General features: G+C 48.8%; 1 protein-coding gene across 3 annotated transcripts in view; it reads right to left on the reverse strand.

Moving 5' to 3' along the window:
- The window catches only part of NUP107 (nucleoporin 107), a 590,137-nt gene that overhangs the window by 158,562 nt on the left and 405,945 nt on the right, over positions 1 to 25,630 (reverse strand). For all 3 annotated transcript variants that reach the window (XM_086919004.1, XM_086919006.1, XM_086919003.1), the window contains exon 21: positions 6,988 to 7,138. In XM_086919004.1, coding sequence (XP_086775130.1) covers positions 6,988 to 7,138 — 151 coding nt within the window. The remainder of the gene's footprint in view (positions 1 to 6,987; positions 7,139 to 25,630) is intronic.

The following is a 25,630-nucleotide window of genomic DNA, read 5'->3' on the forward strand; positions in this document are numbered from 1 at the left end:
CTGAGGGGAGCCCCCCTCAGCCCTAGGCCGCGTAGCACGATCCTTAGACACCGCCTCCCGGTGTTCAGGCGTCGACCGTCGGCCCCTCGACGTTGAGCGACCCCTCGGCGTCGACCTTCTCCTTTTCTTCGGCTTCGAACGGCTGTGCCTCGACGTCGACCCGGACCATCTTGACGACGACCCTCTGCGTCTAGACGGCGATCTCTTGCGCCTCGACGGCGACCCCCTCGACGTCGCCTTGGATCGTCTCGACGTCGACCTCGACCTCCTACGCCTCGACGGCGAACGCCTCCGCCTCGCCGGCGAGTGCTTCTGCGTCAACGGCGGGCTCGACGACGAGGATCCCCTCGACGACGATGAAGCCTTGTGTCTTGACGGCGATCGGCGGTATCGCCTCGGCGGTGAGCGCCGACGCCGATCCTGTCGACGTCGATAGCTCGACGTCGACGACAGCGATGACGACAAAGTCTCTGTGTTCGACGGCGGCCTATGCAGGTCCCTCGACGTCGACGGGCGACGTTTTCTCGACCCAAGCCCTGGGGAGATGGGGAGCCGGCCTTGGACTTCCCCCTCGACGTCTTGGTGGGTGCCACCGACCCAGACGGAGAATGGGGACGTGTGCTGGGCTTCCTGCCCCCAGGGAGCCCCCCAGGGGCCTCAGCATGGGCAGATCAAGCCCCTCCAGACCCACCTTGCGTCTTCTGTCTTCTTTCTTCTAGTCCCTGAAGCCTGATCTTCAGTCTGTCCTTCAGGGTCCTGCCAGAGAAACCTTGGCAGATCTCACACTCCTCAGGGATGTGAGAAGAGGGAAGGCAGAGGATACAGACCTCATGGGGGTCTGTCTTGGCCTCCTTCCTGGAGCACTCCGGGCATTTGTCAAATAGGCATTATAGACAGCAAAAGAGTGCAAAAACCAAGAAGAAAGTCACCAAAGCACTTTAAAAGTACACAAAATCGAATTTAGGGAAAAAACACCAACAAAACCCTTGAAAAGGGAGAGCTCAATGCTCCAGGGTCCTGCTTGCAGGACCCGGAAAAAAGAACTGAAAGTAAGAGAGACCTGCAAGGCATTCTGGGATACTGTGAAGTTCTGGAAAGTTCTCTTAAAGGCACAGTATCCTATTCTGAGCCACATAATGGCAGCCTATGGGGCTTGTCTGTCCATGCCTTCCTCTCTATCTTCCAGAGGGGTTTGTACTGAAGACAAGGGAAATCTGGACAGGCTTTGCTGTTTTTGTGGGTTTTTGGTAGAATTTCTAGCTGAAGTACTGGACAGTGTAGCCTTTTATAGGCTGCATTATATGTCTTTAAATTCTCTCTTAAGTGTCTGTGCAGTTCTGCATTTTTTAGACACTTTAGAGATTATTTTTGATTGCTCCGGGGTCCACGCACATGGGCGGGACTATTCACTAGATTATGACTATACACAGAGATCCCCTACTACAGAAACATGGGTCGCCCGTCTGGCCACGTTCCTATCTACAGGCGAACCTGTAGCGGGCCTGGACCAAGTGCCCAAAAGAACGTCCGTCAAGGCCTCATTAAACGGCAGCAGAGGCTCCATGGAGCATGACTGCGGCTTAAGGACCTCAGTGAGGAGATTAGTCCTCACGGCCGCGACGGGGAGCTCAAGGCCCAATGCCTTAGCAGCCCTCATCATCACCACACCATATGTTGCGCCCTCCTCCGAAGCCACGGTAGGAGGAGAGACGAATCCAGTGTCTGGAGAGGTGTCCAGGCCACTGGCTTCCTCAAGGTCTCCTGTCCAGTCCATGTTAGACTGACATTCCCTCATCAGGGGGTCCTCAGACCCCTCCCAATCCTCCTCTTCCCCCATCTCCTGAGACTCAGGGTCATAAGTGAATGAGGACGGCTTATAGGGATGGAAATACCCGACGTCGGAACCGATTGAGAGGAGGCATCGGGGACGGCGTCGGCCGAGGCCGACGCCGGAGGGGACACCACACGGACCGACCCCGGGGGGGCCGTAAGGTCCACCGGGGACAATCCAGCGCCCGACGAGAGCCGAACGGTGCCCTGCGGCGTCGGGCCCGAAGGCACCGACGACGCCGGGACCGCTGTACCCTGCGGCGCCGGGATCGTGGAGCCCTGCGGCGCCGGCGGCATCGAGGCCGAAGCACCCGACGGCGTCGGGGTCACAGCCCCCGACCCACTAGGGCCCCCAGACGGGTTCACTGGGCCCGAAGGCGCCGCGAAACCTGTCGGAGGAGAAAGGGACCTCATGGCCATGAGGAAGCGCTCTATCTCCTCAGGCGTCGCGTTCAGCCCGGGGACCGGGGGGTATGGAGCCGAACGCGGCGCCCGCGACTCACGAGGAGCCGCGTGGGCGGTGTCACCCGAACCCACGGCCGCGTCGCGCGAGCGACGGGGGGAGTCAGAAGAGCGATGATGTCTCTTCGACTTCTTATGCTTCTTACCTGACGACTTGGACCCGGAGGTGTGGCGCCGACTCCCGGAGCTGTGACGGCTCCGCCCCCGCGACCTGTCTCTCGACCTCCCGTGGGACCGGGACCTCAAACGGCGCGGGGCCGACTGGCGGATCTCGAGTCGCCTGCGGGACAGCTCCCGCCTGGCCTTCCTCGTGAGGGCCCGACAGTCGGAGCAGGCCTCGTCGTCATGGTCGACGCCCAAACACATCAGGCACAAGCGGTGGGGATCCGTGACCGGCATGGTACGGTCGCACTCGTCGCAATGCTTGAAGCCGGGCATCCCTAACGGCACCGTCAGAGTCGTAAGACTTCGAAATAGATCAAAAAGATCAAAAAGTTTAGTCAAAAAATGACTAGGGAACTGCTCTTTCCAGATCTGCGCTGGCTGGCGCGGAAAAAAGAAGAACTGACGTCAGCACGCGGAGGCGGCGTCTATGTACTCCGACAACGTCATCACGGCGCCCACGACGCCGACGCCGGACGCGGAGCCGCAGACGACGCCTACCGACGCGCAAGGGTACTGCTACGCAAAACTTTCCGGGTCCAGTCTGACGCCTGGGGATATTCTAAGTTAAGGAATCTATCACTAACGTGTCTCTTTCAGATTCTAACCTCTCTTGAGTGTGAGTGATGACGAGGAGTATGTGGAAGCTGAAGCACAACTGTAATCTCTTGCGAAGAGGAACGGATCCGAGGTGACCTGCTGAGAACACCACGTGGCGTTGAACAGGAGCTCGAAGGGACACGTCTTAAGCCCAAGGCAGAGAAAAAAACAATCTAACATTGGAGCTGATCCCCATGCACATTACCAACAGTAGGTGAATGATTTGAAGAAAACCAACTTGCACACGTCCAACACTAGATGCCAGGAGTATGCACAGCATATGTATATATAGCTACAGATGCAGAACCCCACACGCACCTATATATGTGGGTGTGTATATATATATATATATATATATATATATATATATATATATATATATATATATATATATATATATATATATATATATATATATATATATATATATATATATATATATATATGTTAAAACAAATGTCCCTTGCTGGAGGAGGAGCGGCCATTCAGCTGGTGCCGGTGCCGAGTCAAGGACAAGACTCGTGAAACTTTTCAAAGCAATTGAAATGATACACCGCACTCTTCTAGGTTTGATTAAGCTTCTTTAATCCATCAAGGAAAAACTTCCTCACCTACGCGTTTCAAACAGATTACTGTTCTTGCTCACGGTAGTTACAAGTCCATTTTTTCTTTTTACTATTTATACCCTCCTGCCCATATGGCAATTAGGATGCATTATGGGAGGGGTAGTTTTTGGTGAAAACAAACCATGTCAGGTCACTTTTGCAAGTTATCACAGTCCAGTTATTTGACTTGAAATGACATATGATGGCTGAGTGCCTATGGTTTTAATAAAACCATTTACAAAGCGGATTGAGTTGTGGTCTATCTCGCTGTGTGAGTGTACAATTAATGTACATACTGGGTGATAGCTGAGTGCTACACGTAGAAGTCAATGACTTGTAACTTGCTCCAGGACTCTGACATTATTTAAAATAAACGCTGGTAATAACAAACAGAAAAGTTTAACTTTTACATATGTATTCAGTTATACCCTATATATTTTCGACTTCTAAGCATTGTGTACTCAAAGGAATCAAAACGTCTAGTTTAAGTTTCAAGTTTACATTTCACATAAATGTTATTTTAGATTCCAACACTCCTTTGTGAGAAAAGTCTTTTGTCAGAAGAGAATGTCATATTTTAACCGGAAATTTTCATACAACTGGTCATGTGATTGCATTGGACTCTTGGATAAGTCATAAATGTACATAAAGTTCTTCGTCCCCGTTCAATCCTTGGGGGGTCTTAGTTTTGAATTTTATTATTAATTTTGACTCCAAACGTCTGAGTTTCTGTAGGCGATTACCTCCTCTCTCACTGTCTGGTATCATTGCCAGTCCTGAATATCTAACATTTAACCAGGTTTTATTCTTGTGAGTCGTGAGATGTTTTGCCATAGCATAAGTTTGGTCCTTGTTCTGCATGGCCCTAATGTGTTCTAACATCCTTTTCTTTAGGGCACATATGGTCGATCCAATATATCTCTTGCCGCATTCACATTCCAGGAGATAGACAACATAATGGGATTCACAAGTAATCTTGGTTTGAATTTCAAAGGGTTGGCCTTTCGGATCTGTTATGGATTTGAGATTTCTTCCAATTTTACATGCTTTACAGGATAAGCATTTGGTGAATCCTTTTTGTCTTTTCTCTAGCCATGTTTCCTCTCTTTTGTTTATGAAATGGCTATTGACCAGAATGTCACCAATAGATGGTGCTTTCCTGAAAGAAAGTAAAGGGGCATCTCCTATGGTGTTTCCAATATCAGGATCCTTTTTCAATACACTCCAGTATTTGGTGACCGCTTTTCTTATGTTTTCACTTTCTTTTGAATATGTCAAGATGAGGCGTGGTTTCTCTTCCTTTGTTGTTTCAGTATCCTCTTTTTTCTTGACTATCAGTGTCTCAGTTCTGGTTTTTTCTCGTGCTCTTATTTCTCCTCTTTTTATTGTTTTCATCTTGTATCCCCATTGCGCAATCGCACCTTATCAAAGAGGTAATAATGGATAACACAAGGAAAAACAACATGAATCCAGACCTAATAATAAACTTATCAGACTATACCCTCACCATCAATGAAAGGAAGGTACTGAATAAAGGATTAACGTTCAGCCCAGAAAAACATCAGGATGAAGTGGAAACAAAAATTGACATATACAAATATATAAGGAAACTGAAATTAAAAAAGTTTTTTGCCAAATCAAACACCAAAAAAATCACACAAGAGCTAAATGGGACTAATAGTGGAGATGAGGCGGGAGAGGAAACATGGCTAGAGAAAAGACAAAAAGGATTCACCAAATGCTTATCCTGTAAAGCATGTAAAATTGGAAGAAATCTCAAATCCATAACAGATCCGAAAGGCCAACCCTTTGAAATTCAAACCAAGATTACTTGTGAATCCCATTATGTTGTCTATCTCCTGGAATGTGAATGCGGCAAGAGATATATTGGATCGACCATATGTGCCCTAAAGAAAAGGATGTTAGAACACATTAGGGCCATGCAGAACAAGGACCAAACTTATGCTATGGCAAAACATCTCACGACTCACAAGAATAAAACCTGGTTAAATGTTAGATATTCAGGACTGGCAATGATACCAGACAGTGAGAGAGGAGGTAATCGCCTACAGAAACTCAGACGTTTGGAGTCAAAATTAATAATAAAATTCAAAACTAAGACCCCCCAAGGATTGAACGGGGACGAAGAACTTTATGTACATTTATGACTTATCCAAGAGTCCAATGCAATCACATGACCAGTTGTATGAAAATTTCCGGTTAAAATATGACATTCTCTTCTGACAAAAGACTTTTCTCACAAAGGAGTGTTGGAATCTAAAATAACATTTATGTGAAATGTAAACTTGAAACTTAAACTAGACGTTTTGATTCCTTTGAGTACACAATGCTTAGAAGTCGAAAATATATAGGGTATAACTGAATACATATGTAAAAGTTAAACTTTTCTGTTTGTTATTACCAGCGTTTATTTTAAATAATGTCAGAGTCCTGGAGCAAGTTACAAGTCATTGACTTCTACGTGTAGCACTCAGCTATCACCCAGTATGTACATTAATTGTACACTCACACAGCGAGATAGACCACAACTCAATCCGCTTTGTAAATGGTTTTATTAAAACCATAGGCACTCAGCCATCATATGTCATTTCAAGTCAAATAACTGGACTGTGATAACTTGCAAAAGTGACCTGACATGGTTTGTTTTCACCAAAAACTACCCCTCCCATAATGCATCCTAATTGCCATATGGGCAGGAGGGTATAAATAGTAAAAAGAAAAAATGGACTTGTAACTACCGTGAGCAAGAACAGTAATCTGTTTGAAACGCGTAGGTGAGGAAGTTTTTCCTTGATGGATTAAAGAAGCTTAATCAAACCTAGAAGAGTGCGGTGTATCATTTCAATTGCTTTGAAAAAAAAAAAAAATATATATATATATATATATATATATATATATATACACATATATATATATATATATATATACACATACACAATACACACACACACCCACCTATATATATTTATCGGAAGTGACAAGATTGTGTAGTAAAAGCATGCGCTGTTAAGCTTTGTGTGGTATTGCAACGCACTGTAAAGGTCAATGAGTTGCACTGCACGTGGGGTAAAGGCATAGGGATTAAAGCCCTACGTTGTAACGTCTGATATTCCTGTTAAAATACCTTGCAAGTCTAGATTTAATGACCTACGTCCTAAAGCAGCCTAACGAGATTCATTTGTGTGCAGAATTTAAACAATATTTATCAAATGTATATGGAAACCCAGGTGAGCAGAATACACATCTGCACTCACTTTATTTTTCCTAAACTTGAGTGAATAAAATTGTATCAGTGTGCATTTCTCACCTGCCTCTTTCGCCAGCTCCAAGCAATGATAACGCTGTTCAAGTTCAGTCACATTTTCCAAGAATGCAGCATACTGGGAGATGGAGAGTTCCTGTGGTAGGTGACTCACATAAAACGCTATAAGATCTGTGTGCCTCCCATTAATTAGGACCTAAATTAAATAAAATATACATTTTATACACAACTCACAGGAAATGATAATTAGGGCAAACATGCCTTAGTGATTATGATTGGCACACATGTTAAGCACTGTAACCAATTATGGCCAGTTTTGTAATACAAGTAACAGTTGTATATGAGATAACACAAAGCATACCCTCAAATTTGTCATGTGCAAAAATCAAAAGTGATGTGCTCATTGTATGCCTAGTACAGTTAAATGACCACATGTGTGCACCTTAGTAGTAGTAAAAAACAATCATCTTGTGCATGTGCCGCTATTCAATCAAGCATGAACATGCCAAAAGCTAAAAAGTTAAAAAGACAGTTGGTGACATACACTAAATTTGAGGAAATTTAGTCTGGCACATCTTAAATAGAAAACTAACACCCCTATTGTGATGTGATGCGCAATCATAGCCATAACCTGGGTTAAATGATCAGATCTAAAAACCTACAAGTAGTTCAGACTCCCAAGGTAATTGTAAACCCCGAAAATCTGTTGTACCTTAAGGTATTGAGTGTTCTCAGAATCACGACCTGCGAGAGCCAATAAAATATATAAGAAGGTGCAGGCTCTGGAGGTGGGGGTTGTAGAACCAGGGACTGCAAGAGGAGGTCTGCCCTGAGAGGGAGACGGAGTGGAGGGTGGAAAGAGAGGTAAAGGAGGTCTCTGTACCACACCCTTCGCGGACAATCCGGGGCAACCAATATGACTTGAGCCCGGCCTTGGAGAATCTTCCTCAGGAATCAAGGGTATCAGGGAAATACATAAAGAAGCTGTGAGCTCCAATCTTACTGAAACGCATCCCCCAACATGTCGGACATAGAAGACTGTAGAATGACACGCAGTGCGCATTCTCGCAAGTGGCAAACAGGTCTCCCACATCCTGAAAATTTGAAGGACCACCTCCCGATAGAGATGCCACTTGTGATCGGCCAAAATTTGCCAATTGAGACTGTCCACAAGCACATTCAGGTCTACGGGCAGATGATTTGCGATTACGCAAATTTCATGGTCCTTAGCCTAGGACCAGAGTCGAAGAGCCACTCCCCGTTTGTTGATGTGTTACATCACAGTAATGTTGTCTGTTAAGAACTGAACTGACTGTCTGACTGACTGACTGCACATGGAAGGAAGAAAGGCCTTGAGAGCCAGACGTATTGCCCGCAATTCCAAAAGTCTGATGTGAAGCACAAGTTACTACTTGTGTAACGATATATCTGTAAGAGACATTAGTTAGTGATAGATTCCTTACCTTAGAATATCCCCAGGCGTCAGACTGGATCTGGAAATTTTTGCGTAGCAGTACCCTTGCGCGTCGGTAGGCGTAGTCTGCGGCTCCGCGCCCGTTGTCGGCGTCGTGGGAGCCGTGATGATGTCGTCGGAGTACTTATACGCCGCCTCCGCGTGCTGATGTAAGTTCTTAGACACAGCTTTTCCGCGCCAGAAACGCAGAGCTATGCTAAAAACCAACACTGGTGCCTTGAAACTAGGGCCCTGAAAGGGGATGACCTTAACCCTAGATATCGGTTCGCAGAACGGGGAGGATGGGTGGGTCGGTAAGGAATCTATCACTAACTAATGTCTCTTACAGATATATCGTTACACAAGTAGTAACTTGTGCATCTGAGACACGTTAGTGATAGATTCCTTACCTTAGAATAGATACCCCAGCAATACCAACCCCTGTGGTGGGTCTGCGAACCAATAATCACACCAGAAAGTCCTGGAGGACGGAACGGCCAAAGTAGCCATCCCTCCGGACTTGGCTGTAAAGGCAATAGTGTCTTGCAAACGTGTGCAGCGAGGCCCACGTAGCTGCCTGGCAAATGTCCTGCAAGGGCACTCCTCGGCCCAAGGCAGTTGTAGTCGCTGTGGCCGAGTGGAATGAGCCCTCAGCCCAACAGCGGGTTCCTTCTTAGCCAAGGAGTAACGCGCCTGGATACACAAGATGATTCACCTCGAGATGGTCCGCTTGTGCACCGATTTTCCCTTCTTATCGCCCACGTAACCAACAAAGAGTGGGTCATCCACCCGGAACTGGTGTGTGCGATCCAGACAGAACGAGTCAGAAAAGGGGGTGGTGATGGACAGAGTTTCTGAATGAAGCAGAATACTCCTACCCAGTCAAGAGATCAGGGCTTGATCCATCACCATTTTTTAGCTCACTGCACCATCCCAGCTCAGAACCTGGCTATATGCAAATTAGTCTGTCCCTGTCCCAGTGCATCATGGGAACATTTGGGCAAACCAAACTACCAAGCCAATTCTTATACTGGGAAGGAAACAAGCTTCCGGGGACCGGTTTCTGGCATTACAGCCGTCATCGGCCCGGCTTGCTTGAATCCTGATGGTGCAATGAGCAAGGGACTCACATCTGAGTATACCCTTCCACGCTTATGGTGGACAAAACGATTCAGAAAGAAAGAGATAGAACGAGAGCGCACGTTTTGGGTCCAGACGGTGGAGCCTCTCTTCCTCTCTCGAGGGATGCGGAGGCGGAAAGAAGGTGGGCAAGGTGATGGATTGCCCGATGTGGAAGGCCGTGACTACCTTGGGCAGGAAAGAGGGCCTTGTCCGCAACACAACCTTGTCCAGATGGACCAAAAGGAAAGGAGGTTTACAGGATAGAGCCTGGAGCTCACTCACTCTCCTGGCAGAGGTGATGGCTACCAGGAAGGCAGTCTTCAAAGTAAGAAGGCGGAGAGGACAGTTGTGAAGTGGTTCGAAGGGAGCGCACATCAGAAAAGTAAGAACCAAGTTCAAGTCCCACTGAGGCATCACAAAGAGCACAGGATGGAACGTATCCGTGATGCTTTTCAAGAATCGATTAACAATAGGGGACTTGAACAAAGAAGGTTGATCAGGCAGCCTCAAAAAGGCTGAAAGAGCAGAAAGGTAGCCCTTGATAGTGCCCAGAGCAGAGCCCTGCTGGGCAAGAGAAAGAAGAAAGAGAAGAACCTCAGAAAGATGGGCAGAGAGAGGATCCACAGCCTTTGCTGTGCACCATGACACAAATCTGTTCCACCTGCAGGCGTATACCGACTTTGTGGAGGGAGGGACGCCGGGCTGCCAGAATGATGTTACAGACTTCAGGAGGCAAGTCAAATGGCCTCAACTGTCGCCGCTCAATCTCCAAGCATGGAGGTGGAGACTGGACAGGTTCAGGTGTAGGACCGTCCCTTGCTGCTGCGACAGAAGGTCCTCCTGAAGAGGCAGACGAACCGGGGGATCGACTGACATACTGAGTAGCTCGGGATACCAGTACCTTCGTGCCCAGTCCGGAGCCACAAGGATGACTTGTGCCCGGTCGCACCTGATCTTCTTCAGCACTCTGGGCAGAAGTGGTATAGGCGGAAAGGCATACAACAGACCTCAACTCCACTCGCGACGAAAAGTGTCTCCGAGCGAGTGCCGCCTTGGAAATTCCAACGCACAGAACCGATGACATTGCGCGTTTTCTTCGGTGGCGAATATATCTAACCAAGGCTCTCCACACTGCAGAAAGAGACCTTGCGCCACGTCCGAGTTCAGATGCCATTCGTGATCCATCATGCACCGGCGGCTGAGTTAGTCCGCCCTGGCGTTCAGAGAACCTGCCAGGTGTTGAACCACCAGGGTTACGCCCTGATGTTCCAGCCATTGACAGAGGCGCAGAGCCTTCTGGCAGAGGGTCCACGGCCCCACACCGCCCTGTTTGTTGCAGTACCACATGGCGGTGGTGTTGTCCGTGAACACCTGCACTACACTCCCTCGGACAGAGGGGAGGAAGGCCTTCAGTGCTAGACGAATTGCCCGCAGCTCCAAAAGGCCTTTGATCTCCGCCTCTCCCATGTGGCCTCCCCAGCCCTGGAGGGACGCGTCCGTAACAACTACCTGCCCCAGTTGGGGAAGGGAGAGCGATCTGCCGCTGACCCAATCGCGGTCCGTGAGCCACCACTGCAGCTGTCTCGCAGTGCCCTCCGAGATCAGGACATGGTCGGACAGGTTGCCCTGATGCTGGGCCCACTGAAACTTCAGGTCCCACTGCAGAGCCCACATCCGCCAACGGGCGTGATGCACCAGAAGGATGCAGGAAGCCATCAGCCCCAGAAGCCGCAGCGTCAACCTGACCGAAACTCGGGATAAAGGCTGAAAGACTGGAATCAGTGCCTGTATATCCCGATCCCGCTGTTCGGGTGGGTAAACCCGAAACTGCGCCGAGTCGAGAACCGCTCCGATGAAAAGGAGCTTCTGAGAGGGGCACAGGTGTGACTTCGGCACATTGATGGAGAACCCCAGCTGGTGCAGGAGGTCTGCAGTCGTCTGGAGGTGGCGGACGACTGTCTGGGGCGAGCCCGCCTTCAACAACCAGTCGTCGAGGTAAGGGAAGACTGAAACCCCTAACCTGCGCAGATGAGCTGCGACCACCGCCATCACCTTCGTGAACACCCGTGGGGCGCTGGTAAGGCCGATGGGGAGCATGGTAAACTGAAAGTGCTTGTGGCCTACCGTGAACCGCAGGTAACGCCAGTGGGCCGGCAGAACAGGGATGTGGATACAAGCGTCCTGCAAGTCCAACGCTACCATCCAGTCTCCTGGGTCCAGGGCAGCTAACACCTGAGCCAGAGTCAGCATCTTGAACTTCTTCCGGAGGAATTGTTGACGTTCCGTAGATCCAAGATAGGGCGTAGGCCCCCTTTGCCCTTCTTGGGTACCAGAAAGTAGTGGGAGTAGCAACCACGTCCTACCCAGGAACGCGCTCCATGGCCCTCTTGGCCAAGAGGGTCGAAACTTCCTCCTGCAGAAGCCGCAAATGATCCCCCGATACGCGGTGGTGTTGCGGTGGGATGGCTTGAGGGGTCGTCTCGAAGGGGAGGGAGTAGCCCCTTCGGACGATCTGCAGCACCCACCTGTCCGAAGTGACAGTGCGCCAGTGAGAGTGGTGATGGCGAACCCTGCCCCCCACTGGCGTCACATGGGCCGAAAAGCACGACTAGGAGGGTTTAGAGGCGGATGCTGCGGGGGAGGGTGTGGACTGGCCTTGCCGTTGTCCCGGACCGCCTCCACGGCGATTTTCATGGCCACCACAGCACTGGATGTAAGCCTGCGGCGTGTGGCGTTTGGCTGGCAGCACGTGTGGGGGCGCCCCTTCCTTGGCCACGAAAAGAGCGAAAGGCACCCGTTTGCTGGCGCGGGCCAAGAGGCCCAAGGACTTGGCCGTAGCCCTGGAGTCCTGAAATCGCTCAAGCGCATGGTCTGCCTTGTCGCCAAAAAGGCGACGGCCATCAAACGGCATGTCCATCAATGTGTTTTGGACATCGGACGAAAAGTTGGCGGACCTCAACCAGGCGTGGCGTCTAATCGCCACCGTGGTTGCCATCGCTCTACCTAGTGAGTCTGTGGTATCCAGCTCACACCGGATAGAATAACTGGCAGCATCCCGGCCCTCCACAAAGGCGCCGGCGGCATCGGGACCGTTGGGCCCTGCGACGCCGGGCCCTGCGGCGGCGTCGGGGCCAAAGCAATCGACGGCGTCGAGGCCGAAGCCCCCGACCCGCTAGGGGCCCCAGACGGGTCCGCTGGGCCCAAAGGCCCCGCGGAGCCCGTCGGAGGAGAGAGGGACCTCATGGCCATGAGGAAGCGCTCGATCTCCGGCGTCGCGTCTCGCCCAAGGACCGGAGGGTGTGGAGCTGGACGCGGCGCCCGCGAATCCGACGGAGCCGCGTGGGCGGTATCACCCGAAACTCCGGCCGCGTCGCGCCAGCGTCGGGGGGAGTCAGAAGAGAGATGACGCCTCTTCGACTTCTTGTGTTTCTTACCGGACGACGACTTCAACCCGGAGGAGTGATGCAGACTCTCGGAGCTGTGGTGGCTCCGACCCTGCGACCTGTCCCTCGACCTCCTGTGGGACCTGGACCTCTCGCGGCGCAGGACCGACTGCCGGAGTTCGAGTCGCCTGCGGGACCGCTCCCGCCTGGCTTTCGAAGAGAGGGCCCGGCAGTCGGAGCAGGCCTTGTCGTCGTGGTCGACGCCTAGACAGAGTAGACACAGGTGGTGAGGATCCGTGACCGACACCGTGCGGTCACAATCCTCAAAGTGCTTAAATCCAGGCATCCTCAAGGCACCGATCGGAGTCGTACGACTTCGAAAAGATGATCAAGATGATCCAAAAAGTTAGTCAAAAAGTTACTAGAAGTACTGCCTTTTTCCAGATCTGCGCTTGCTGGCACGGAAAAAAGAAGAACTTACGTCAGCACGCGGAGGCGGCGTCTAAGTACTCCGACTACGTCATCACGGCGCCCACGACGGACACGGAGCCGCAGACGACGCCTACCGACGCGCAAGGGTACTGCTACGCAAAAAATTCCGGATCCAGTATGACGCCTGGGGATATTCTAAGGTAAGGAAACTATCACTAACGTGTCTCTTTCAGATACACTCTTTCCTCTGGTGAACAAAGACCATTGACCTCCAGATAACCCAGATGTGCTCCCCACCCTAACATGGATGCATCCGTTATCACTATTACCACCGGAGAAGGAGGGTGAAACAGCTTCCCTTGAGACAGGTTGTCTGACACACTCCACCACTGCAGATCTGCTGCAGTGTCTCTGGAGATCTTGACCAATTCCTCAAGATCTCCGTTGTGTTGAAACCACTGCCTGCGGAGGCACCACTGGAGGGCCCTCATATGCCAGCGTGCATGGTTGACCATCAAAATGCAGGAAGTAAACAGACCAAGCAGATGCAAGACCTTCAGGACTAGAACTATTTTGAAAAAGTGGAATTACAGCCTGGATGTCTTGAATCCTCTGTGAAGGCACGAAGGCATGACTCACTGTAGAGTGCAATACTGTCCCTATGAACAGGTTGTGCTGAGAGGGACCATGTTATAGGCGGGTACATTTATCGAAAACCCCAAATTTAACAACAGCTGTGTTGTCACCTGCAAATGATGCAACACCATCTCTGGCCTCTTTGCTTTGAGCAGCCAGTATCGAGATAGGAAAAACAGGAATCCCAACCTTCTTATATGTGCTGCTATCACCGCCACCACCTAGGTGAATACCAGAGATGTGGAAGTAAGACCGAACGAAAGGACTGCAAACTGGTAATGTTGAGAACCCACCGTAAAACGGAGATACTTCTGATTCGACTTCAGAATGGGAATGTGAAAATACGCATCCTGTAGATCGATCAACACCATCCTTTCTTCCTTCTTCAGAGAGAGAAGAACATCTGCAAGGGTCGCATTCTGAATTTCTCCTCTGAGGTAAAAATTCAAAATCCTGAGGTCATGGATCTGCCGTAAACAACAGTCCATTTTGGGAATCAGGAAGTATAGAGATTAGAACCCCTGTCCTCTTTCCTGCTCTGGAACTACCTTGATTGCACCCTTTTGCAGCAATGACAGCACTACCTGTTGGAGAAGCAGAATATGCTCTTCTGAGCAAAGACCCTTATGGGGAGAGAATGAAGAGGGAAACTCCTGGAAGGGTAGGTCATACCCATTTTCTATGATGTTTAAAACTCAGAGGTCTGTAGTGGCAGATCTCCAATGAGGTAGACAATGGGACACCCATCCCCCCCACTGGACAAGCATGCTCTAAGATGGTGGAGCTGCTTCCCTGCAACAATGGCTGGAGAGGCAGAGGAGGAGGAGACTTGCTGTCGGGCAGAACCCCACAGACAACCTATGCCCTTTCCCCTGTAGGTCTTATACAAGAGATTTGCCTGCTTCTTCCTGCCACGAAAGGACAAGATTCTTGAGAAGCTACGGAAATTGTGAAACTGTCCAAAGCTCCTGGTTTGGGTCTGAAGTCCCAAAGACCTTGGCGTAGCCTTGCTGTCCTTAAAGCGCTGCAGTGTCAAATCCGCTTTAGCCCTGGACGGACGGGACCCATCGAATGTTAAGTCCAGCAATTGAGCCTGGACATCGGGTGAGAATCTTCAGCCACGCAACCAGGCACGCCTCCTCTTCACCACAGATAACCCCATTGCTCTGGCTACAGAGTCATCCGAGTCCAATCCAGATTGGATCATTTGACGGGCAGCAGCTTGGGCATCTGATAACACCTTAGAAAAATGCCCTTGGACCTCCGTGGGCAACTTTGGTACAACCTCCTTGGCTGTGTCCATGAGGGCAAGAATGTAACGGCCCAAGAGACATGTGGCATTCGTGGGTTTTAGAGCCATACTCCCAGACGAGAAAACTTTCTTCGGCGGCTGCTCCATGCGCTTTGACTCCCTATCAGCAGGCATTAATGGAAAGGAACCTGCCGACAGCTTTGAAGAGCACAAAGCATGGACCACCAAGCTTTATGGCGAAGGATGTGATGATAAACGCTGGATCTACAGGAGTCACCTTGCATCACCTAGCCACAGGCCTGGAAAACGATGGAGTAGGCATTGGTTTCCGCCAGATATCCAAGATAGGCTCTGTTAATGCTTCATTCAAGGGCAGCAAAGGTTCTGATACAGAGGAAGAGGAATCATGAACCTCTGTAAGAATGTTTGACTTTAGTTCCACAATAGAAAGTGGCAATTCTAACAGCATGGTATGTGGTCACCTCAGGCGGTGGTAGGCCCTTCGGCGACATCAGCTTCCACTCAGGCAAGGAGTCTAGGCCACTCGCCTCCTGCAAACCCTCAAAGTCAGGGTTGGGGTCCACTTTCTCCCCTTATTAAGCCCTTCCATCATCTATCTGGTCTTCTTCTTTCACCAACAACCTCTCCAAGATCTCATCCTCGGAATTGGCATCAGTATCGGCGGTGCCACACACGGCACAAGTGATTTCAGAACAAGTGTCGAAGGATGGCCCAAGGGAACAGGAGTCAAAGCAGATCGAAGTCAGGCCAGCGCTGGTTCTGATCCAGATGGCACCGGGGAAGAAAAGTCCCATGGAACTCGACCCTCCAAAGATTGCAACGGAGACGATAATCTTGGTGTCGGAAGAGGCCAACTCCCTAGAGTTCTAGGAGCGCATCGCCCACGTCTCATCCACAGGATCATTCAAGCAACAAGATGTAAAGAAAAGACCAGACTCTAAACTGGAATGGCACAAAGACTATGTAATGAAATAACTTTGAGTATATTTCCTGTATGCCTTCTCAATGCTATTTAGAGGGGAAGATGCGTTCTATTCTCATGTCTTTATTATATATATTTTTCCTGTCCTTACTTTTCCGTTTCCATACAGTACCTCCTTTAAGTATAGTCTTTATGCTTTTCCTTTCCCATGTTCCTCCCCTTTCCTTTGTCCCCAGTTGGTATTTCCCTGCGGTTGGTTAAGAGGTTGCTGTAGAATTTTGAGAGCTTGGAACAGAAGCTGAGAGAACTCAAGGGCGGTGAGAGGCAGAGCTGAATTTGTGGTGGACAGAGGAGTTCCAATAAATACCAGAACATACCTTTGTGTAGTTGCTTCCTTTCAACAGTTCTAGTCAGCTTAGTAAACCATAACAGCTGAATTTCAGCATTTTTTCATTTTTTTTAAAGATTAGCTTTTAACTCATTTCAACTATAAAACCTTCTGCCTCAACGGTACAGTCGACGTTGCAGGCAAATTCGATCTTGATAACTGAAGAGGGCATTCCTGTGACTATACAACCGCATCAGACCTCCCCAAGTAACATGCCACCGCTTCCACCTGTACACCTGCTAGAAGCAGAAGATTCAGATAATGATAGTCCTTTGCGTCTTCCGTATAGCCCCATGTAGTTATATGTAAAGTGTCTCCAGGTTACAGCAGTTTCAGAAAGAAACCCCCAAAAGGAATTTGCCTCGTTCATAAACTAGTGTCTTGCCACCGATCAAGATTCATGATGATTATATAGAAAGTGATGGTGAAGACAAACCAGAAGAGGTTAGGATCCCTCCGGATCATTTGTTCATCGAGGCATGAATGGGATGATTAGACAGCCCGGCTATCGGCCTCTCCCACGCCACCACCTACTAGTTCTCCTCTTGAGGATATTGGGCCTCAAAACGTTTTGACCTCCAATAACAGTTAAATAAATAGATTATTTTTTGTATGACTAAGGTTTCCGCCAGGAAATCAGCAAAGTCCATTCCCATAGTCCATCATATCTGGGAAAGTTTGAAGTTGAGGACAACTCCAGCTTCAGTAGCATCTGCTATTCCTTGGCTTTGACAAAAAAATACAAAGCGCCATAGAATTTGCCATAATATCTGATTGGGCATCCTCGTCCGGAATCAGTTGTAATGCAGGCTACCCAGAGGTGTTCTAGAAACCCTGCAGCTCCCTATTCTGCACCACCAGATAAAGAAGGGAGAATTGTGGACAATGTTTGGGAAGAGATTCTCGACTATGGTGTAGGAAGGTGGATATCAGACTATGGTTGCCCCCAACTTTTTGCCTAGTTTTATGCTGGTTTTCGACTTGGTTGGCCTGGGATCCTACTATTCTGAACCCCAGGCTTCCTGCTCTCTCTCTCTCTCTAAATGGACTCCATGTACCTTAGGTACATATCTAATTGGATACTGGGTCACCTTATTAGCCCCTGTACAGTGTACCTTAGGTACCCAGGGCATAGGTGCACCCAGGGCCTACCAGGGGCTGCAGCATGTATAATTCCACCCCGGACTGGCCATCCAAATCTGACACAACTTGCTGATCAAACAGCTGGGGCAAGGTGGTGTAATCACCCTTTGCTTTAGATATAGTATACCTATATCTAAACCTAAAATGGACACATATACTCCTAATAAGTCACTCCTATGGCAGGCCTTAACAATCCTGGAGGCAGAGTGCTTGGAATTATGTGAGATAGTGCTCTGGCATGAGCTGAGCCGGTCTGCAGCTTTCGAAACCAAGTCCTTTAGCTGTTTCCATGATAACGCTATACCATATACTCTTACGTGCATTATAACCTCGCGGTTATTGCTAACTTTGGCATAGCATTATCAAAACATGTCGAGTAAGGTGTCATACGAATTGGAATACTACCCCCTCGTCAGTTCTGGCGACGGGGGTAGCATTCTACCCTTTTAGAGGGACACGACATGTACCTAACTGTGAACCCCAGTTAAAGTTAACTCGAGCCTCAGCATCACAAAATGGATGCTGCCACCACAGACACAAGTCTGACCTCCTGCTGCTGGGAGTCCTTCCAGCAATGGGAGGCCTGGACAAAGGGTTTCCTGCCTTGGGAGGTGCTAGCACCACCCCCGGCAGGATTTAGTGTATTAGGTAGGACAGGGCTGAAAGGAATGAGACATGCCTGGGGCACACAAGGTGCCCTGCGCATACACCGGCTCAAACCAGTTGCTGGGGCACTCCAGCCCCAGCTCTGGCGCGAGACCGGACAAAGGATAGGGGGTGTAACCACCCCCCTTCCTGGTTCCACACATGGGAGGGACCTAGTGATAGTGCCGCCGCCTTTAGCAGGATAAAAGTAGGAGCTGGTCCCATTCCAAGGCAGATTAATCCTGACTGGAAACTCTACAAGAAGAAACTCTGGACTTCGACATTCTGCTACAGAAGACTGAAGAAATCTCTCTTGTGAGCAAGGAGTGTCCACCCTGCACAAGCAGGCACCATCAAGCGTCCAGCGGCTTCACTTTGTCGTCTTCCCTCGAGGATCCAGACTTCAGAGCCCGACGAGACCCGGATTCCCAGACCTCTCCAACCTCAACTCACACCTGCAGCACAGCTGAGATCCGTGGGTGCGACGAGACACGTGGGACCGGCCATCTTGGAGAAACTACACTTCGCTTCCATCAAGACTTCTGAGGTAACCTCGACGAAGTGCTTTGGGGATTGAGAAGCCCCAGCCCCGAGCAGCTCCTGCGCCGAAGACCAGCCCTCCAGCATCCACGAGATCTGTGTGGGGCCCTTCTGCCCGTTTGCTGCTCGACGCGTTGTCTGGTCACTTGCCGGCTGGCTAGTGGACTCCTAGTCGACGATCCACGACATCAACACTGCTGGTCTGGTTGCTCCAGACTGGCCCTTGCTTCCCTGCAAAGGAGAAGCACCCCGGACCCACCTGGTCCGCACCAGACGCCTTTTCCACTCACCGCGTGGGTTGCCTTTGCCAAGGCCTGTTGACGCCGAATCCGGAACCAACACCGCCGACAGCGAGAGCCTGCGTGGGACAGCTCGTGCCTCCATCATGGTCGTCGAAGACACCTCCTGGTGCACGTGGCTGCAGAGTCAAGCGTCCACTCTTCACCTGATCGCGACGACAGCATCCGATTCCTTCCTGGTTCCACTCCAGTCACTGGCTAGTGACTTTGAACATTGTCCCCTCTGCTTTCAGGTCTTCAGCATCTCTGATTCACCCTTGGATCACACCGGACATCTTCCTCCTGGTCGCCTGCAGCATCTTTTCTTTCAGGCTCCATAGACTTCAACACAGAAACCCGACACGATTTCGCACCTATGCACCCGCAGCCCGTGGGTGAGGTAACAAGAGCATTTCGTGCTCAAGGGTAGATTGACTCTCCTAGTGTCCAGTTTCACAGTCGTTTTAGTCCTAACTAGTCAGAATTGTCCGTACTCACCTTTGTCTTGAACTGTACTGTCCATAGACGTTGTTACGGATCTCGCGTGAGAGTTCACACTCTGAACACGCGTTCCGTGGGCCTCCTATTACTTACCTAAAGTTAGGGTAGTGTAGTCCCAGCGATCCTACAGCCTCTGGACAGCTCCATTCCTTCTATTGACTTCCTTATACCACTTGTTTAGTATATGGTAGGTTGCCCCCCTAGGGCAACATTGTAACTTGTGCAACTTAAAGTATTTTTCTTAAGAGTCTTGTCATGTGCTTAGCCCTCTGATCTCAAAGAGTTCAGAGGTGTTTGTTAGTTAATAAATATCTTGTTTATTTTCATAACTACCTGTGTGGTGTCCTTTCATTTGGTATTCAAGGGGTTATATGTGGTAAAACAGCTGGCTTCACATGCCAAAAGAGTTTAGCCTAAGACTGCTTTGTCCATGCTACCATTAGGATAGCTGGTCTATAAGGTTGACTTACAACCAATCACCATAAGGGTTGTTTGGACTGATACAAGGTGATCACTAGAATTAGTGAACATCATATATCAGGCCAACTTCTCACATATGGCATCTACAAAAATAAGGGCATCAAATGCAGTGGCCATACTGGGGTGGAACGAAAGGCAATGTGGTTCGTTATGGCACCCCTTCCTTGAGCTTTAACCGAAGGCAATCGGAAGGAGGCTATGGAAATTCTGCAAGAAGGAGAAAGGCCTCCTCATAGAACATCAATACTGTGATGGGTGTTGCCACAACAGGCTTTCGACACACGGCTAGTGCTGCGGTGTTACGACGCCAACGTTGGCTGAAAGCTACCTTGTTCTGTCCGGAGATGTAGACAACATTTGTGGACATGCTTTTTGATGGGGAAAATCATTTTGGAAAGCATGTGGATGACACCCTACAATACATTAAGGCTGAAATGGACATAGCACATTTCTTGTGTTCGCTACAGCAATGCAGTTTTCAGAGCTTTCGAGGCAGTAGAGGAAGAGGTCTCTTCTCATCTACAGGCTCATTCCAGTCATACAGGTATCAACCTTACCCTTCATTTAAACAGCGATTTCGACAGCAATGTTCCCCGTAGAAGCAATATCTAGCACCTCCAGGTGCCTCATATGCGAGACAAACATCTTGCAGGAGACCTTCAGCGGGAAGAAATGGTCACACAGTGTCTAGATGCCAGTGACAATTCTCAGGCACCAGCCACCTCTCCTCACCTACCAACACATTTTTTTTCAGAGACTTGACCATTTACTATGAGAGATGGAAGAATATCTCATACGACAAATGCGTTCTAGATATCATCTGTCATGGTCACACCCTGGAATATGTTCAAAAGCCTCACAGAAATTCTCAGCGAAAGTGATCCCCTCAGCGTAGAGCACTTCTAAGTCAGGAGTTTAATCATCTTATACTCAAAGGATCTATAGAATAGGTTCCATTTGTCCATCGAACCAAAGAATTCTATCCAAATATCTTCCTCATATAGAAAAAGGCCAGGGAAATGGACACAGGTTATGAATCGAAGACATTTGAACAAATTCATAAAGAAGCAACAGTTCAGGATACATTTGCTCCAGGAGATTGTACACATTCTAAACTCTTGAGTTTTATCAATTCCCTAGATCTTCTGGATGCTTATTTTTACATCCACATCCATGAGAAACACAGAAAATATTTGAGGTTCAAGGTGATAGGGGGCCTTTCAGTTCAAAGTTCTCCCCTTTGGACTTCTATCTGCTACCAAAATGTTCACCAAATGTATAGCCAAGTCACTAATGGCATTTCCACTCACAGATTATCTCTCACAAGAAGATGTCAAATTAATGCAAATGCCTGACTGACAGCTGTTGCATAAAGATTAGATTTTATTTTTTAAAGGCACTGAAAACAATCTCCCTATCTTGAAATATTGCTTGTGGAGAAAAAGCGAGAAGTGCACAGCAAAGGCTGTGGGTCCCCTTTCTGCACCACTTTCTGAGGTACTCTTGTTCATTCTTTCTTTAGTCCAGGAGAGCTCTGCCCTGGGAACTCTTACAGGCTACATTTTGGCCATATCTGCCTTTCTTCACCTTCCTGATTAGCCTTCTCTTTTCAAGCACCCGATTGTAAATAGATTTCTAAAGGGCATTACTCATCTCTTTCCTCCTTCTCTGTTCATAATGCCCCAGTGGCACTTGAATCTTGTCTTGATGTACCTTATGTGTGCTCCCTTCAAGCATCTACATAACTGCCCTATCATACTCGTTACTCTGAAGACTTCCATCCTTGTCACCATCACCTCTGCTCTCAGAGTGAGTGAGCTTTAAGCTTTGTCCTCAAAACCTCCTTTTCTTGCTGTTCATCAAGACAACTAGTTCTTCACATGAGGCCCTCGTTTCCACCAAAATTGGTTACCTCTTTCCAAATAGGACAGACAATCACTTTGCCCACCTTCTTCCCTTCTCAGTTCCCTTTCAAGGAGGAGGAGAGACTCCACAGTCTGACCCCAAAATGTACGCTGTCTTTCTATCTAGACAGCACAAAAGATTTCCGGGTGGACGATCAACTCTTTTTTGGCTATGTGCCGCCAAGAAAGGTCAGGCTGTGCAAAAACGCACCATCTCTCGGCGGGTTGTCCTGTGCATTAAAATCTGTATTCCCTATCGAAAAAGGAAGCTCCAGTGGTACTGTGTGCCCACTCCACCAGGGCTACGGCAGTTACTACTTCCCAGGGACGTGGAGCCCCACCCATTGACATGTCGGGCGGCCACGTGGTCATCCCTGCACACGTTCACCAAACATTATTGCTTTGACAGCCCAGTACGGAGAGACCGCTATTTTGGCCGTTCTGTTTTCCAGGATATTCTGGTGTGAACTTAGTTCACAGACCCACCTCCGTCCGGGGTTAGCATTGCTGGGGTATCTATTCTAAGGTAAGGAATCTATAACTAAGTCTCTTTCACAAGAACAACTTTCTTACCTTTGGTAATAATATATCTGTAAGAGACATATGTTAGTTATAGATTCCTTACCGCCTCACCTATCCTCCCCGCTCTGCGAACTGACTTCTAAGGACTCCCTTCCAGTGCCTAGTTATGTGCACCAGTGGTCAGTGTCTTGCATGGCTCTGCGCTTCTGGAGTAGGTAGTGTCAGACCTGACGTCAGAGCATAGGGGGGGGGGGCGTCTAAGTAGACACCACAATGTCATTCCGGCGAACACAACACCAACGACGGACGCAGAATCGACCAACGCCACCTACCAACGCGTAGGGGTACTGCTGAGAAAATATTCTCCGGATCCAGTCTTACGCCTGAAGGTAATTCTAAGGTAAGGAATCTATAAATACCATATGTCTCTTACAGATACATCGTTACCGAAGGTAAGTAACTTGTTTGTTAAGACCAGCGTTACGAAACAGAATTCTAGATATGCCCTTTGATGGAGAAGAACAGAAGTTACTTACCTGTAAACTGTGGTTCTCCAGTATTGGTGTCTTCCATAGATTCACACGCTTGAATAATTCCCCGTCGTCGAAGTGGGAGTCCCACGGTACATAACATAGTAGTAAGAATCATATATACATGAATATATACATAATATATACATAAAATAAAATTCCATAATATGTATATTCCTTTAAAAAAATACAGTCTTGAAGTACCATAGAACAAAATAGGCCCATAGAAAGCATAGAGGGAGAGCTCACTTTAGTAACATATCCAAGTCATTATAATAGTCCACTTTCCAGCCAATCAGGCTGTAGCACCCTATAGAACCTTCTCCTCAGAAGCTCAAGCCCTCAGATTTTTATAGCACAGGAGTGACCAAGAGTGCATGAGGAGAAGAGAGCCTCTGAGGGGAGGAAAGGGTGGGTCGCATGTGAATCTATGAAAGACACCAATACTGGAGAACCACAGTTTACAGGTAAGTAACTTCTGTTCTTCTCCAGTATTAGGGGTGTCTTTCATAGATTCACATGCTTGAATAAGAGTAGAAAGCAGTACGCCACAATAATAATCATAAAAGGCAATGAAGAAAGTTGCATCGCATAGATATATACAGGCAACATTGCATATACACAAGACATAACCTTTTATGATAGGAGGCAGGAAGCAACAGAGGCTCACCTTATTTGAAGAGGTTTCAAAACACCGCTAGACCCTCAGCAGTGTCCGCAGCGTTGACTGTCTCCTGACAGTAGTGCCTCGTAAATGTGTACCTAGTGGACCACGTTGCAGCTCTGCAGATCTAATGCAGAGGCACTCCTGCAAACAGAGCAGTAGAAGAAGCAACTGCTCTCGTCGAGTGTGCTCACACCGGAGCAGAAAGAGGCTTGCCAGCTCGTTGATGGCAGAAGGAGATGGCAGAAGAAATCCAACGAGTGATTGTCTGCTTAGCGACAGGATGACCCTTACGCAGCCGTCCGTAGGCCACGTAGAGTTGGTCAGACTTTCGAAATGCAGCAGTGCGCTGGATGTAGAATTTGAGGCATTGTTTCAGGTAAAGGAAATGAAGAGTGCGCTCAGCAGGAAACTGAGGATTAGGGAAGAAAGTCCTGAGAATGATCGGTTCATTAAGGTGGAAGTCCGATGGAACCTTAGGAATAAACTTAGGGTTTGTACGAAGTGCAACAGTGTCCTTTGAGAATTGGAGAAAAGGCGGCTGTATGGTAAAAGCTTGGATATCACTCACCCTCCTAGATGACGTAAGCGCTAGGAGGAGGGAAACCTTCCAAGTAAGGAATTTAAATTCTGCTGAGTGGATAGGTTCAAAAGGAGGCTTGAGAAGTTGGGCGAGGACCAGATTCAGACGCCAAGCCGGTGGAGGATGCCGGATGGGTGGAAACATCCAGAACAGACCCCTAAAGAACTGGTGAATGATCCGAGAGGTGTACAGAGACGTGGAACCATCATGTCGAAAACGGGAAAGTGCCGCCAGAAAAACTTTGAGGGAGGAATGTGAAAGTCCCGATTTTGCCAACAGGAGGAAGAAAGGCAAGATCTGCTCAGGGGTAGCGAGCATAGAATCAATGTTTTCCGAATGGCACCAAACACAAAACCGTTTCCATTTTAATTTATAGGTTTTAATGGTTGCAGGAGCACGTGCATGAGCAAGAACCTCTTTGCAGTCCGGATCAAGATTCAGATGTGCAAACTCATTGTGTTCAGGTTCCAAGCATGAAGCTGGAGAGACGCCAGGTCTGGATGGCATATCTGCCCCTGAGTCATGTTAAGAAGGTGAGGCAGCGGATGAAGAAGTATTGGATCGCACTGAGAAAGAAGAAGTAGATCATTGAACCACGGCCGACGTGGCCACCTGGGCGCAATCAACAGGATTTGACACGGTTGAAACCTCATTCTGCGCAGAAGTCGAGGTATAAGAGGGATCGGCGGAAAAGCGTACATGATTTCGTTCGACCAGTTGATCGAAAATGCATTCCCGTTCGATCCTTTGTGGGGATGCCAACTTGCGTAGCGTAGGCATTTGCGATTGAGTGGAGTCGCGAACAGATCCAGATCCGGTTGGCCCCACCTGCAAAAAACATACTCCAGAGTTGACTGATGGAGTTCCCACTCGTGGTTGTCTGTGGCCGATCTGCTGAGAGAGTCTGCAAGGGCGTTGGAAATGCCCGGGACATGAACTGCAATCAACTCAACACAATGCTTTATTGCCCACTTCCAGATCTCTTGCGCCTGTCGGGAGAGTGGGAGAGATCTCGTACCCCCTTGCTTGTTGAGGTAGTGCATACTGGTGGTGGTGTCTGTAGGCACCAACAGAGACTTCCCTTCCACCAGTAGTCGAAACTATTTCAGGGCAAGAAAGATAGCCAGAAGCTTCAGCCGATTGATGTGCCACTTGCGCTGGTCGACTGTCCATTTGCCCTTTATTGACATCTCCTCGAGGTGTGCACCCCAACCTTCTAAGGAAGCATCCATCATAAGGTTAAGCGTGGTGGCCGGCTCTCGAAACAGATGCCCTATTGTGATGTTTGG

This window comes from Lissotriton vulgaris, chromosome 1_1 (genome assembly GCF_964263255.1).
Source record: "Lissotriton vulgaris chromosome 1_1, aLisVul1.2, whole genome shotgun sequence".
Classification (NCBI taxonomy): domain Eukaryota; kingdom Metazoa; phylum Chordata; class Amphibia; order Caudata; family Salamandridae; genus Lissotriton; species Lissotriton vulgaris.